The following is a 17,332-nucleotide window of genomic DNA, read 5'->3' as shown; positions in this document are numbered from 1 at the left end:
TGCTGAATGAAGCTGCAGGTAGACAGATGATGGAGTGTCCGACTTTCCCCAGTTTCTAAGCGACAAGTCGCATGCCGGGACACGAGCATGCCAGGGTGGAAAGGGTTGCTTTGATGTTTGGGCAACCTTGTCTACCTTCATATTAAGTTCTTTGAGTAGATCTTGGAAACGAATACCAAAAGGACGATTGGCAGTCTTTCGAGTATTGTATAAATTTTCCCATCGTGGCTCAAAAACGAATGGCCACGTAGGATGGTCTGGCAGGGATTTCAGTTTTAAGGCGTACTTTAGAGACAACTGCTTACGTCGAAGTGATAACGGTGGTTCATTTGCTTCGACGTATAAGCTCTGGACAGGAGATGTTCGAAATGCTCCAGTAGCGATGCGTATAGCCTGATGATGGACGGGGTCCAGCCACCGCAGGACACTGTCTCGGGCTGAGGAATATACCTGGGACCCATAATCTAGTTTGGATCGCACAAGTGCACGGTAGAGCCGAAGAATGGTACATCGGTCTGCTCCCCAAGATGTAGAGGAGAGCGAGCGGAGAATATTAAGTCCACGTGTGCACTTTGTGCGGAGTTGACGAATATGATCCAAAAAAGTTAGTTTTTTATCGAAAATGAGTCCCAAGAATTTTGTGTTTGCTGCTACTGGGATAGCATTTTGTCCGAGCCTTAATTCGGGTTCAGGATGAAGATTACGCTTGCGACAAAAGTGTACGCAAACGGTCTTCTCCGGCGAGAACCTGAAGCCATTAAGCAAGTGCCCAGGAATTCAGACTATCAATGGCTTTCTGCAGTTGTCTTTCAATAACCCTCATGTTGCACGACTGGCAAAAAATGCTAAAGTCATCAACATAGAGGGCACTGTTTACAGTTGGAGGAAGTTGTTCTGTGATGGAATTTATTTTTATGGCAAAAAGCGTGACACTTAGTACTGATCCTTGTGGTACTCCCTCGTCTTGGCTAAAGGAGCGAGAGAGTGAGGATCCCACACGAACTTGGAATGATCGATTGGCCAAAAAGTTTTGAATAAAAACGGGCAGATGCCCTCTTAGGCGTAGGCTATGTAAGTCTTTTAAAATGCCAAATCTCCAAGTTGTGTCATACGCTTTCTCCATGTCAAAGAACACCGACACCAAGTGTTCCCGTTTTAGGAAAGCATCCCGGATGGATGCTTCCATTCTAATAAGATGGTCCAAAGTGGACCGGTTTCTTCGGAAGCCGCACTGGATGTTGGAGAGAAGGTCATTTGTTTCTAGATACCAAATTAAACGAGAATTAACCATTCTCTCCAGGATTTTGCACAGACAGCTAGTCAGAGCAATAGGACGATAATTGGTGGTGACTTTTGGATCCTTTCCTGGCTTAGGAAAGGCAAGAACGATTGCCTTTCGCCAGGAGTCCGGAAACTGCCCTTCAGTAAAGATTCTGTTATACAGAAGGAGCAGACAATCCATAGATTTTGATGAAAGATGTTTAATCATTTCATAATGGATGCCATCTGGTCCAACGGCACTTGCTTTGGAAAGAGCGAGGGCCCTTTTCAGTTCCTGAATAGTGAAATCCCCGTTGTAGGGATAAATGCTCTTAGATTTAAAGTTAAGTGCCTGTTTTTCGATTTTATATTTCAGGACCAGAAACTCTGGGGAATACGAAGATGTTGCAGAGATGTTAAAGAATGTTTCCCCAAGAGCATTGGCTATTGCAGTTGGATCTGCAATAGCGCATCCATTATAATCTAGGATTGAAGAAGGGTGGGATGTATATTTTCCCTTCATTTTCCGGATTTTATCCCAGACTACCTTAGAGTTGGTAGACTGGTTAATAGATGATGTAAAACGGATCCACGATTCCTTTTGACTCTGACGACGGATGTAGCGTGCTTTGGCTCGTGCACGTTTGAAGGCTATAAGGTTGTACGTGGTAGGATATCGGCGAAATATCCCCCACGCTTTGTTTTGAGCCTTTTTTGCTGCTGTGCATTGGGAATTCCACCAAGGTTTGGGAAATGGTGGAAACCGGGCTGATGTTTTTGGGACAGCGTTAGCAGCTGCTTGGACGATGATTTCTGTGGTGTACTTTACTGCGTCATTGATCGGCTCTTGACTGACTGTGCTAAGATCGAAATTTGCCTGTTGTTGGAAGGCAGTCCAGTCAGCCTGATCAATCTTCCACCGCGGTAGCCTGAAGGGAAGACATGGTCTCCCACTGTGTAGCAAGGTTATCACGGGGAAGTGATCACTACCGTATGGATTCTCCTCCACTTCCCAGGTGAGTGAAGGGAGTAGAGAAGGGGAGCAGATAGAAAGATCAATGGCAGAAAAAGTACGGGTAGGCATGTGGAAAAAGGTGTTTGTTCCAGTATTTAGAAGGGAAAGGTCATTGTCATTGAGCATATGCTCTATGACTCGTCCCCTTCCATTGATGTTAGCACTACCCCACAGGGTGTTATGTCCATTAAAATCCCCAAGAAGTAAGAAAGGGGGAGGCAGCTGCGTTAGAAGATCATCAAGGTCTGCCTGGGAGATGTCAGTCCCAGGTGGCAAATAAATAGAGCATACAGTTAATAAGAATCCCACTGAAAGGCGAATTGCAACAGCCTCTATGCTGGTTGTAATTAGCAAGGGCTGCACTGGGGTCTGGTTACCCACCAGGATAGCCACTCCCCCATGTACAGAGCCGTCCGCAATTCTATCCTTTCGAAAAACTGTGATGTTGTGCATGGTGGGATCATCATTTGCCTTTAGATATGTCTCCTGTAAGCAAAAGCAAACTGGCTTGTGCTTTTGCAGGAGGGCCTTGATGTCATCTATATTTCGCCGGAATCCACGACAATTCCATTGTAGGAATTTAGCCATTATTTTGGCTTGGTGGGTCCATCAGGCGGCTTCCGAGGTGCTGAGGGCTTACTTTTGTCAGTCTTGGATTTATCTTTTTTGGGGAAGAATGGACGCTGTCCCGTGTCCATTTCCTCCTCCGCAAAGAGTTCGAAGACTGATTCTTCGGGTACCTCCTTCTGTTCGACCTCCATGTTTTCTTGGGAAGTAGGAGGTACTTCACCTTTCTTATTTTTTTCTTTGGTGATTGCCTTTGTTACTTGAGGAGCATTAGGAGGTACCGATACAGGAGTGGCAGTTGATTGGTCCTTCTGTGCAGGTTTTTGCGGACTTAACAGATAACGCGCGATGGGAGTGAAAGACTCCTTTGGAGGGATGGACATGTCCGTCTGTGTTCCGATGGAACACCTCCCTGCTACCTTCTGGGCGTAGGTAGGCTTGTTGATGTTGAGCGGTTTCACCGCTTTCCTTGCCTCCTGGTACGATATGTTTAGCTCTGCCTTCAGCCGTTGTATTTCTTTTTCTTCTTTCCACCTCTGGCATGCTCTTGAGTAGGCCGGGTGTTCTCCCTCACAGTTAATACAGGTGGGTTTTGGGGCTGAACATGCTGTTGTTTCATGGTCCTTTGCACCGCATCGAGCGCATGCAAGGACTCCACGGCAGGCCATTTGAGAATGTCCATACTTCTGGCATTTGAAACACCGTAAAGGGTTCGGAATGTATGGACGCACTGAACAGTTGATGTATCCAGCTTTAATCTCATCAGGAGGTTTAGGAGTGTTAAAAGTCAGGATAACGCTCCTGGTTTTAACAATTTTTCCATCCCTTCGCGCAGTGATTCTCTTGACGGCAATGACTCCCTGCGGTTTTAATTCGGAGCAGATTTCCTCCTCGTATACGTCGAGAAGGTCCCACTCCGAAATGACACCTCTCGATGAATTGAGTGTTCTGTGTGGTGTCACTGTTATAGGGATTCCTCCAATTGATGTTGTTCGGAGGAGATGTTCAGATTGCCTGTCATTTTTAGTTTCAATTAAAAGGTCTCCAGAACGGAGCCTCTTAACTGATTTGGGAGAACCTGCTAACCCATCTAACCCTTTCTGTATGAAGAAGGGTGACATTTTTCCAATCGGTTTTTCAGTGGTGGAATGCATGATTAGAAATCTTGGGACCGGCCCTGATGATGGTGTTTCAGTTCGCTGTCTCTTTGTTGCAATAGTATTATCTGCCTCTCCGTCTATGTTTTCAGATAGGGACCGGGTTGGGGCCCCTGAAGAAGTAAGTTTATCAGGATTCATGAGTTTTTTTAAGTGGTTCAGTGCCCGGGCTCCCCACCCACCACGGAGCCCAAAGGGACGCCCACTACCCGGCATGCAATAAATGCGCTCGGGAGTGGGACGCCAGGGCTACCCAGACACCATACCCGCACCGCCGCCAGCCTGAATCCTGTCCCTCGGACCATGAGGGTAGGGGCATGGCTTTGACACGGTTGACCCTCGCAGGCGAACCTACTAGCCGATTGATCCTAGCCGGGCCTTCCAGGACCACCCGTCTTGTCGAAGCAGGGGCCAAAGTGGTGTATTGGAGCTGGGCCCCTCAACCACCAGGATCCCCCTTTCCGAATTTCCACGGGTCGCAGCGCACGGCAAACACGCCGGATTCCATTGATGTAAGCCCGGAACCTAGGCTGTGGGCGTTGGATCCCAGTGATGCTAGTCTGGAAGCCCAGCAGCGTCACTGGGAGGTCCCCTCACCACGTACAGGTGCCCACGTCGAGGGGTTGTTAAGGACACTACTGACGCTATGCTGCTGCAACAGGATCTGGAAAGGTTGAACAGATGGGCTGAGAGGTGGCAAATGAAGTTTAACATTGACAAATGTAAAGTACTACATATGGGAAACAGTAACCACAGAGCAACGTATCAACTCTGCGGTACTACACTGACAGTGGTGGAGAATGAAAAGGACCTGGGGGTAATTGTGCAGGCAGATATGAAGTTCTCTGAGCAGTGCAGACAAGCTGCAAGAGTAGCTCATGGTGTCTTGTCAATGATATACAAGAATTTTTCTAGCAGGGATAAGGAGGTGATTATTCCCTTGTATAAGGCAATGGTTAGGCCACATCTTGAGTACTGTATACAGGTCTGGAGGCCTCATTTCAAGAAGGATGTAGAGCTGCTGGAACGGGTACAGAGAAGGGCAACAAGATTAGTGAATGGAACAAAGGGTTGCTCTTATGAAGAAAGGCTTAAGTTTTGCAAATTACAGAGTCTGGAGACTAGGCACCGGCGAGGTGATCTGATAGAGGTGTATAAGGCTTTGAATGGTTTGAGCATGCTCAATGCCAATGGGATTCTTCATCTTGCTCAGAATAATCACCTCAGAGGGCATAAATTCAAATTGAGGAAGGACGGATGTCGGATAAATGTGCGGAAATTTGCCTTTGGCCAGCGGGTGGTTGGTTGGTGGAACCGACTTCCATCACTTGTCATTGAAGTTGATAGCCTAAACAAATTTAAGGCTCAACTGGACAGGTATTTCGAACGAACAGAGGGGTGAAATGGGAGTGGTGTGTTTTTTTTTTTTTTTTTTGTCTGATACTGAATAAGCTTGCTTTCTTGCATCATATGCCTCTACTAATGCTAATGCTAATGGGTTTCTAAATAAGATTCCATCTTGTGGTTTAGCAACTGTTTTTTTGTAATTGGATGTCCAGTTTTCTCTCTGACCGCTCACTGCAGGTGATGGTAGATAATTTGTCTTCTAACTTCTCTACTAATGCTGGTGTTCTCCAAGTCTTTCTCCCACTCTTTTCCTCTTCTATATTAATGACCTTCTTCCATTGACCGGAAATCCTATCCATAGTTTTGCCGATGATAGCACATTACATTTCACCTTTCAGTTTGAGAAACTTTGACCTTCACAAACAGCTTCAGCTTCTCAAATATCCACCACTAATTCCTTAAATGCTGATCTCCAATGGGGCAAAGATAAATTAGTTTATTTTAATCCTTCTAAAACTGAGTCCCATCTTTTATCTCGCAAAAAGAATCTTCTGCTCCTATGCTTATTTTCGATGATAATCTGATTTCTAGGCCAGATAATATATCTCTATTTGGGATTACTCTGACTTCTAATCTGTCATGGCATAAGCACATTACAAATGTTGCTTCTTCTGTCTCTAAAAAACTGTATTTCTATTTTGCTCTCGATGTTAACTTTCTTCCAAACAGGTGTTCATGCTGTATAAATCGCAAATCCGGCATACCATGGAATCTTGTTCTCACGTCTGGGCTGGTGGCTCCAAAACTTCTATCAGGCTCCTCGATTCCATTCAAAAGAGGGCAGTTAGGTTAATTAATAAAAATAAATAAATTTTCTGTTTATACTCCGGGACGACCAAACGGTCAGAGGAGTTCACAAGATAGACAGAATACAAGAAACAGCACCGTATTCAGTAGTCACGGGCTTGAACCCCGGTCACTCAAGGCACGTGTACTTATGCACCCGCGCGCCTGACCACTAGGCTACGGCGGCCTGATTTATTTCACACCTTTGCTTTTCATAGGCATTAAATGCCTAAGTGCTTTCAGAGGTAACGCCTCTGCACTTGTCACCATTTGCGACTTTCTGACAGCTGCAACCTTGGCAGTGGTGTATTATTTTTTGTTTCATTGGTCAATATATGAAGCATGAATGGGGGGGGGGGGGCTCCGTAGCCAGGTGGGAAGGAGCAGCAGTGCGTAGCACATGCTTCTTGATTAGACCGGGGTTCGAGCCCGTCACCACCAAATACAGAGGATGCGGAAAGGTCAGGGAATGACCACTGCATATTCCCTGAGCAATATGGTCTTAGTTGCTAATGCTCCTAAAAACCAAATAACAACAATAACATGGATGGGGTGTGAGGAAATGTGTGTCTATTGTTTCTACTCTAAGTGACAATTAGTATTGATTTATTGTTTCCCTGTGGAAGTTGTTTATTTTTGATCCACAGTGCTTTTGTGAGTGATATGGGCTATAAAAGTTAAAAAATAGTTTATATTTTATTATTTAATTCTTTGTAGTTATTCAACCCATCATCAATCATGTCAAGTGCTAAAAAAAAAATGTTGACAATATATAGCTTATGGTTTTACTGAAAGCTCATTTGACTCAAGACAGCCTGTGTGTCTTATGTGTAATAGTTCTTTTTCAAATGAGGTGATGAAATGGTTTTATAGGTGATGAAACCATTAAGACTTTTAGATCACTTAAAAAGAAAACATCTTGATAAATTTGGTAAACATTGTGAATATTTTTAAAATCTAAAACAGAATTTTGAGCAATGTAACACTGTTACTTCCTTATTTTAGAAGAACACACAAACAAATGACGATGGAATGATTGCATCTTATAAAATTTCAGAAATCATTGCAAAAACTGGTTGTGTTCATACAGTTGCTGAGACTGTTATACGACTCACATTAGAGACTAATTTCAACAGTGTTGCATCAAAATCCTTCCAGTGTTTTAAAAGCATTGTCATTGAGCAGTGATTCAATTCGAAAATGAATCGATGAGATGTCAGTTAACATTGAAGAGCAGCTAGTTGACAAACCAAAAACAATGAAATTTTCTATTCAGATTGATGAATCCACCGTTACTGACAATAAGGCCCTTTTAATGGCATACATTCATTATTTTGATGACGCTTGTAAATTACAAGAAGAGATATTGTCTGTAAAATCATGCTGCTAATAAACATGGTTTGATGAAAAACAAGTACCATTGGAAAATTTGGTATCCTATACTACCGGTGGTACTACTTCCATGGTTGGAAGTAAAAGGTTTTATAGCCCGCCTAAAGGAAGTATGTCCCGAAGTTCTTGCAATACACTGCTTTGTGCACCGACATCTGATTACAAAAAATATTAGTTCAGTTCTTTATAAATTTCTCAGTATAGTTATTAAAACTATCAATAAAATAAAGTCACATAGCAAATATGATCACATTTTCAGAAAGTTTTGTGTTGATAATGAAGAACAGTATGTGAGGTTTCATTTATATACAGCAGATGGGCTTTCTATAGGAAACTGTCTAGTAGGATTTGGGATTTGTAAACCTTTTTGATATGATAATTACTTTTTTAGAAAGTGAAGGAGACAGAGATTTAGCAAAGGAGGTTAGCAAACACAAAGACAACGTATACTATATGGCTTGGATTTTTCAAAAACTTAATGCAGTATCACTTCAAGGAAAATTAATTAGCATTAGCTGAGACATATGATGCAAGAAAGCCAGCTTATACAGCATCAGCCAAAAAAAAAAAAAAAAAACCCTTCCCATTTCACTCATCCAGTCACTCCAAATGTTTGTTTGTTGGTTGTTTGGTTTTTTTTAGGAGCATTAGCAACTAAGGCCATATTGCTCCGGGAATATGCGGTGGTCATTCCCTGACCTTTCTGCATCATCCGTATTTGGTGGTCACGGGCTCGAACCCCAGTCTAATCAAGAAGCGTGTGCTACGCACTGCTGCTCCTTCCCACCTGGCTACGGAGGCGCCTCCAAATGTTTGTCTAGTTCAGCCTTAAACTTATTTAAGTTATCAACTTCCACAACAACAGATGGAAGTATTTTCCAGCAATCAACTACACACTGACTAAAGGCAAACTTCAGCACAACTATTCTACAGCTGTCTTTCCTCAATTTGAATCTATGCCCCCCTCAGGTTCTTAATCTGAGCAAACAGAAGTATCCCGTCAGTGTTGAGCCTGCTCAAACCATTCAAGGCCTTATACACCTCGCAGGTGCCTAATCTCCAGATGCTGCAACTTGTAGGACTTAAGCCTTTCTTTGTAAGCACACCCCTTTTGTTCCTTTCACCAACCTTGTTGCCGTTCTCTATACTTGTTCTAATAACTCTATATCCTTCCTAAAATGAGGCCTCTAGACCTGTATACAGTATTCAAGGTGTGGCCTGACCATTGCCTTATGCAAAGGGATAATCACCTTCTTGTCTCTGCTAGGAAAATTCCTATATATCATTGAAAAAACTTCATGATCTGCTCTTGCCCATCTGTACTGCTCAGAGAACTTCATATCTGACTGCACAATTACCTCCAGGTCTCTTTCATTCTCCACCTCCCTGATTGTAGTACCACACAGTTGGTACATTTCTCATGGGTTACTGCTATCCATATGGAGTACTTTGCATTTGTCAATGTTAAACTTCAGTTTCCACTTCTCAGCCCACCTGCCTAACTTTTCTAGATCCTGTTGTTCTAGCATACTGTCTTTACTCATTAACAACCCTGCCAACCTTTGTATCTTCTGCAAACTTCGACATTAAGCCTGATATACTTCATCAATATCATTGATAAATACACAAAACAACAATGGGCCCAGCACTGAACCCTGGGGGACTCCGCTAATAACATTAGCCCACTTAGAGTAGTGTTCATTTATTACCACTCTCTGCCGTCTCCCACTCAGCCATCCTTTTATCCATTGCAGTAACTTGCCCTTAATACCATACCGCTCCAATTTGTACAGCAGTCTTCCATGTGCAACAGTATCAAAATCTTTCCTAAAACCCAAGCATATGATATCAAAATTAATTTTCACATTCAGTTCCTTTGTGACCACATTGTAGTATCCAATCAGATTGGTCAGACAAGACTTCCCCTTTACAAACACATGCTGTGTCTGAACTATTACTGCTGTCTTTTCTAAGTAATCCTGTATCACCTCCTTAACCAGTGACTCCATTATTTTCCCTGGAACAGAAGTTAAACTAACAGGTCTATAATTATTTGTGTTACTCTTTGATGAACTCCCTTTGTGAATTGGGAATACATTTGCATGTCCCCAGTCCATGGGGACCTCCGCTGACTGTAAGGATGCTCTCATAATTATGGCTAAGGGTTTGCTTACTTCCTTTGCTGCCTCCTTCATTATAACTGGATAGATTCCATCTGCCCCAGGTGCCTTTTTTATGTTTAACTTCAACAGTTTCTATTCCATTTTGCTTTTAGTTATTACAAACTCACTTATCTCCCTGTTAGAGTTTGATAAACTTCTGGCATTCCCCCTGTTTGAATTACGGTGATATAGACTGCAAACGCATATTAAAAGCCCTCACCGAGAAACTGGAAATATTTGAAAGCAATTTAATGAGAAAACAATTTCATTGTATGCAAGATTTAGTTGAAATCAATGAATCTCTCACTGAGAATGATCTTAAGAATTATTCAGATTATTTGTGTTATATAAAAGGTGAAGTGAAAAATAGATTTTCAGATTTATTTTCTTTTGAAGTTAAGCCATGGATTAACATCCGTTAACATTGGATGTGATGACGGGTCTGCTAGTGAAGCAATTCAAGAACTCATTGAATTGAAATGTTATGTAGAATGCAAATATAAATTCGAAAAAGGTGGAATGGCTGAGTTGTGATGATCAAAAACAACTAAATTGCTTTATCCAATAATGTGGTCTGACCAAAATACTTCTTTGTTTTCCAACATCTTCTATAGTTGAAAGTGGTTTTAGTCCAGTAAATAAAATATTAATAAAGGGAAGAAACAGAATTGGTATATGTTCAAGAGGAGGCATTAGAATTAAACTTACTAATATCACACCGAACATTGAAGTTTTAGCTGTGCAGTATTACATAAATCATAAGAAACTTCCTGATAAAGTTAAAAGTAGTTTTTACTTGTAATGGATAGCAACGACAGTAAACTATTGTTGTAATTTAAAAATGTTGCTTTTTTATCATGTGTGATATTATAAACTTATGTCTCATGCTCAAATATGAAACTTTTTTTTTTTTTTTTTCTTTGCTTTTCATTAGATACACATAAAAACTGTACAACAAATTTTTAATTCATAATTTTTGGTGTTTCTAAGCTAAATGTGATATGCTTAGTATATATTATATTACTGGAGGAGAAAAAAAATGAATACAGAATGTGTGTTATTTTAAAATTTAAATAAGAGGATCAAGCAATGTGAATGGCCAAGTTTCTCTGGCCTACTAAATTTTAAACTATTCACAGTTGAGAGAGGGAATGGGCTAAAGTGAAGTATTTCAGAAGAATACAAAATTAGATGTTGATTACCCATTCTATGCTAGGTTTGCCAGAGTGGCCTAAGATTAGAAAGCCTACTGACTTGTTGAGGCAAATTCTGTATAATTTATTTTTATACCAAGCTCGGGGATCCATTGAATAAGAAGAGTAAGTATAAAGTATTTTCTTTTTTTAAAATTTCATTGGGTGGGGATAATTAGTAAAAAAATTGTTTAGAAAAGTATCCAATTAAATTGATCAGACAAGATTTCCTCTCAACAAACCCATGCTGTGTCTGAAGTGCAATTGCAGCTTTGTCTTGATGATTCTGCATTGCTTCTTTAACCAGTGACTCCATTATTTTCCCTGGAACAGCAGTTAAACTAACAGATGTGTAATTACTAATGTCAACTTTTAATCCCCCTTTGTGAAGAGGGGATACACTCGCACATCTCCGGTCTGTAGGGACTTCCCCTGAATCTAAGGATGCTCTCATAATTAGGGCCAAGGGCTTGCTTACTTCCTTTGCTGCCTTCCTTTATATAATTGGGCAGATCGCATCCACCCCAGGTGCCATTTTTATGTTTAACTTCAACAATTTCTCTTCCACTTTCCTCTTAATTGTTTTAAAATCATTTAGCTCCCTGTTACAATTTGATACACTGCTGTCCTCCACTTCTTTAACGAATTCCTTATGTGAAAGTTGATGCAAAATACTTTAATTTTTATCCCCTACCTTTTAATGCTTACATAAGTAAAGAAGTCTTTGCTGTTTTTCTTTGCATTCTTTGCCAAAGATTTATCGTAATCTGCCATCACTTGCCTAACCACTTTGTGACTTGATTATAGATTAGTGGAAGAAATAGTGGCACCCACTGGTACCACAATATTTTGTTTAATAGGCATATAGCCCATCAGAAATGTAATTATTAAAAATACATGGGTAAATATAATTGTTTCATGTAATGTTGTTACTGACATTAATTTTTTTTTTTTTTTTCAGACCTGCCAAAAAATGATTAATGAAAATTTTAAGCAAAGCTAGAGGAATTGAAGTAAACTGGTTATTTGAAATTAACAAAATATTTTTATTCACTGAACATTGCACACCCACCAACCATATTCTCTTATTTATCTTTTATTAAATATATGTTATTTTGCAATCTCCAAAAATTTCTTTGTGTTTGAAGGTATAATTAGACCTGTTTCTCTGTTTCCATCCTTATAGTCAATTACTCTTTCCATCTTCCACTACTTCCTCATATTTAGAGACTTGTATATGTGTGTGCACGGCTGTTTGTAATGTTTTTGTTTAGATAAATAATAACACAGTTTATGGTTTTTTGTTATATTAATATACCCCTAACTTTAAGATACTTACTGATTTGAAAGAAGCATCAGAAATTTTGAGAAATTAATTTAGGAATGTTTTTGTTTTTTACATTGGTTTAGACACAAAAAGAGGCTGTACAAAATGTACCTTGTATAACTTGTAAGAAAACATCTCAGAATAAATCCGTATATTGCAGTACAGCTTGTATAGAACATCATGTAGATGAGGCCATGAAATTACTTCAGCAGAAGGAGCAAATACAGAATATAAAGGTAAAATCTGCTGTTTACTATATTTATATTTCAGTATAATGTATAGTACTTTTGTATAGTACTGAGGGGCCGGAGATTTTAGATACTTAGACTTTCTGTAGTATTTAATCTCTTTTCTTCTGAATATGTAATCCCCATTCATTATGATCTATCAAGATGAAGAATGGATTTTATCTGACCACTTTTTCTTTAAAATTAATTTTCATGTATTAGTATGCATAATAATAAAAGTGTATAATCATCATCATTCAAATTGTTCAACCTATTGGGTTTAGAAATTGCTGTCATAGTTTTTATAATAAAAAAAAAATAATAAAAATTATTAGTCACATCTTAATCAGTCCAAGGGACATACAGATGTTAGGCCTCCCAGTATGCAGCAGTTACAGCTACAGAAAAAGGTCAGCAGAAAGATTGGGCTTCCTACTCAGACGATTTTAAAGTATGGGCTGATTTTTCAAGTTGCAGGGTAAAATTAGCATTAGCATTAGTTGAGGCATATGATTCAAGAAAGGAAGCTTATACAGCATCAGTCAAAAAAAAAAAAAAAAAAAACTTCCCATTTTGCTGATTCATTCGCTTCAAATGCTTGTCTAGTTCTTCCTTGAATTTATTTAAACTGTCAACTTCTACAACAAAAGATGGAAGTTTGTTCCAGCAATCAACCACAGGCTGGCTAAAGGCAAACTTGTGCACATGTATTCTATAATTGTCTTTCCTTAATTTGAATTTATGTCGCTTCAGGTGATTAATCTGGGCAAGATGAAGAATCCCATCAGCATTGAGCTTGCTCAAACCATTCAAGGCCTATACACCTCAATCAGATCACCTCGTAGGTGACCTGATTACCTTGAATTGAGGTAAGGCCTGAAATAATTGAAGTTCCTGAAGAAATATCCATAGGGAGAGCTTTGCTTATCAGATGAGGCTTGGGTGGACTAACCACCATCAGTTTGATTGTTTATAACTTCAGATTGTAATAGACAGAAACACTTATTTTATTTTTCTGTTAATTTCTCAAAGTACTTTGATACCACTGTAATTAAGTCAAATTCCAGAGCTGGCAAATATCAGTGATTATACATTTCTGCTTTGGAAGTTTCAGGATTCTGACTTAATTGCAATGTTATTGGTGTATTCGAGAAATTGATATAATGACTATTCTGATGCAAGATGCATTTTGCTAATAACTTTTATTTTAGCATGTTTATGTCTTCATGATATTAATTCAGTAGAAAAAAAAAAAATGTTTCCCAAGTGGCTTTACTTATGGACTGGCTCTTTTAGCTTAGTTGGTGACCTTATTATTTAGAGAAACAGAAAATATATCTAGGCACACATCTCTTTTTGGGTGCTACTAGGTAGAAAATTTTTCTGGATGTATTGAATGATTGTTATCTACACCAGAATGTTAGAGAGACAACTAGAGAAAAGAATACTCTTGATCTGCTTATCACCAGTGACCCTTCTTACATTAAAAATCTGGAGATAAATGAGCCAATGGGCTACACTGATCACAGTGTATTGATGTGGGATTTACTTAAAGATGCTTGGGAAGCAACTAGAGGGAATAATACTCTTGATCTGATTATCAGTAGTGATTCTTCATGCATTAAGAATCATCTGCAGATAAAGGAACCACTAGGTGGCAGTGATCACAGTGTGCTGAAGTGGGATTTGCTGAAAGAAGTAACTACCATCAGGGGTAAAGGGAAGGGTTTTTGCTTTCGTAAAGTTGACTACGGTGGTCTGAGACAGTATTTAAATTCTATACGGTGGGACCAACTGATGATGTTACCAACAGGAAATTCAAAATGGGAAGCATTCAAAGCATTTATCTTGGAAGCTACTAGGCTTTACATACCAACTAAGAAATATTGTTCAAGGTTTAGGCCTAAATGGATGTCAGGTGAACTAAGGAGACATGTGGCAGAGAATAAAAATGCATGGGATACATATAAATTAATGGGTGACATGGAAGCCTATGATAGATATAAGCTGGTCTGTAACCAAGTCACAAAGGAGATTAGGCAGGCAAAGGCAGATTATGAGAAATCCTTGACAAAGGATGGAAAGAAAAACAACAAAGAGTTCTTTTCCTGTGTAAACTCTAGAAGGAAAGGGATGAATCAGATTGGTTCACTGGATATTGATGGTTCAACTGTTGATGATCCTGCCCAGGTGGCTAACAAACTAATTGAGTATTTTGCATCTAAATTCACAAGAGGAGTTATCCAGGAAGAGGAATGACAGAAGTGAAGTAAACTCTGGAAGTGAGCTGGATGATTTTGTACTAACTGAGAGGAGAGTGGAGGAGAAATTGTTGAAGATAAACATAAAAAAGGCACCCGGGGTGGATGGGATCTCTCCAGTTATATTAAAGGAAGTAAGCAAATCCTTAGCCATAATTATGAGAGCTTCCTTGGGCTCAGGGGAGGTACCCATGGACTGGAGATGTGCAAATGTGACCCCAATTCACAAAGGAGGATCAAAGGGCAACACAAGTAATTATAGACCTGTTAGTTTAACTTCTGTTCCAGGAAAATTAATGGAGGCACAGGTTAAAGAAGTGCTGCAGGAGGATCTAGACAAAAATTCAGTTATAGCTCGGACACAGCATGGTTTTGTTAAAGGAAAGTCTTGCCTGACCAATTTGATTGGATACTATGATGTGGTCACAAAGGAACTGGATGCAGGGAATAACTCTGATATCATATACAGTGGATTCCGGTTATTTGGGCCACCGGTTAATCGGGGCAGCCATTTATTTGGGGAAATCTTAAAAAACAGAAACCGATCGAGAAAATAGCCAGGGTTTACTTCGCCTAATTGGGACAGCATGCCGTTTAATCAAGGCAGGAGACCGCAGCACTGGAGATTACCCTACGATTGTCTCCGACGGTACCACGTGGTTCGGTCGAAATTCTGGAGGTCACAACCATAAAACAATAAAAACAATTAGCAGTCACCTGTTTATTGGGCTTTTCTGTTAGTGAAATCTATCATAAACGTACAGTAAACTCGATCTTACTGAATTTGCAATGATACCGACAGCTGGAATTCTGTGGGTTATTATGGTGAAATGTGTTTACACTTCCATGAAATTTTAAATCATATAAAAAAATTAATTTTCAGATCTTCTCTTCATTCCTATTTTTAAAGCTTTGTAACGCGTTACTCGGTTCTCACTTGCGTGTATTGTGTTACTTGCAATTTGTGTGTGCTGTGTTCTTTAGTATTGATTGCTTATCTTTTTACTGTTTAAATTTTAACCTCTCCCCGCCCACAAATGTCAGTGAACAGAAATGTCAACTAGTTCGTATGTACGTACAGTACGTATTAATTATTCCGATTTTCACGTATCATTTAATTTTTTAATTGGTAAGGTAATAAAGGGTAAATTTGTGCTTAACATATCTTTGCTTTTATAGCCTGTGGATAATATTCCTCCTATATTCGCTAATTAGAATCGCTGTTTAATATAATTAAAATTCAATTCACAAACGTGATCACAGTGACCGGCGCTTACTGCACATCATATAGTGAACGGTACTTTACTATGTTGAGTTCATGGTAACTTGATTTGATTGTACAGTGAACCAATTGTAAAAAAAAAAGGGGGGGGTTACATTGTATTTTTAACTATTTTAACTATTTATGTGAAACTTCGGATAATCGGGCCAAAATGCACTAGTCCCGATGTGTCCCAAATAACCGGAATGGACTGTATTTGGATCTTAAAAGAGCTTTTGTTGCACGTTAGCATTAGTAGAGGCATTTGATGCAAGAAAGCAAGCTTATGCAGCATCAGCCATAAAAAAATATATATAAATAACCACTTCCACTTCACCCCTCTGTTCGTTCGAAATACCTGTCCAGCTGAGCCTTAAACTTATTTAGGCTATCAACTTCCACGACAAGGGATGGAAGTCTGTTCCACCAACCAACCACCTGCTGGCTAAAGGCAAATTTCCGCACGTCTATCCTACATCTGTCTTTCCTCAATTTGAATTTATGCCCTCTCAGGTGATTATTCTGAGCAAGAGGAAGAATCCCATCAGCATTGAGCATGCTCAAACCATTCAAGGATTTATACACCTCTATCAGATCACCTCGCTGGTGCCTAGTCTCCAGACACTGTAATTTGCAAAACTTAAGCCTTTCTTCATAAGAGCACCCCTTTGTTCCATTCACTAATCTTGTTGCCCTTCTCTATACTCATTCCAGCAGCTCTTCATCCTTGAAATGTGGCCTCCAGGCCTGTATACAGTACTCTAGGTGTGGCCTGACCTTATACAAGGGAATAATCACCTCCTTTATCCCTGCTAGAAAACTTCCTATATATCATTGACAATACACCATGAGCTACTCTTGCAGCCCATCTGCACTGCTTAGAGAACTTCATATCTGCCTGCACAACCACCACCAGGTCCCTTTCATTCTCTACCACTGTCAGTGTAGTACCACAGAGTTGTTACGTTGCTCTGGGTTTGCTGTTTCCCATATGTAGTACTTTACATTTGTCAATTTGAGAGGTGGCAAACTTCATTTGCCACCTCTCAGCCCATCTGCTCAACCTTTTCAGATCCTGTTGCAGCACCATAGTGTCAGCAGTGTCCTTGACAACCCTGCCAACCTTCGTATTGTCTGCAAACTTGACATTAAGCTTGATATACCATCATCAATATCATTTATAAATACAGAAAACAATAATAGACCCAATACAGAACCCTGAGGGACTCCACTAATAACATTAGTCCACGATGAGCAGTGCCTATTGATTACCACTCTCTGTCTTCTCCCCCTCAACCACCCCTTTATCCATAGCAG

General features: G+C 39.9%; 1 protein-coding gene across 5 annotated transcripts in view; it reads left to right on the top strand.

Annotated features, from left to right (window-relative positions):
• pps (protein partner of snf) overlaps nt 1–17,332 on the top strand; it is a 656,065-nt gene that overhangs the window by 432,730 nt on the left and 206,003 nt on the right. For all 5 annotated transcript variants that reach the window (XM_090386465.1, XM_090386467.1, XM_090386466.1 and 2 more), the window contains one exon: nt 12,350–12,502. In XM_090386465.1, the coding sequence (XP_090242591.1) occupies nt 12,350–12,502 (153 nt within the window). The remainder of the gene's footprint in view (nt 1–12,349; nt 12,503–17,332) is intronic.

Source organism: Mastigoproctus giganteus, chromosome 12, assembly GCF_048544385.1.
Source record: "Mastigoproctus giganteus isolate SK-2022 chromosome 12, ASM4854438v1, whole genome shotgun sequence".
Lineage (NCBI taxonomy): Eukaryota > Metazoa > Arthropoda > Arachnida > Uropygi > Thelyphonidae > Mastigoproctus > Mastigoproctus giganteus.
The sequence above is the reverse complement of the archived record's forward strand: the minus strand, read 5'-3'. Positions and strand labels throughout refer to the sequence as shown.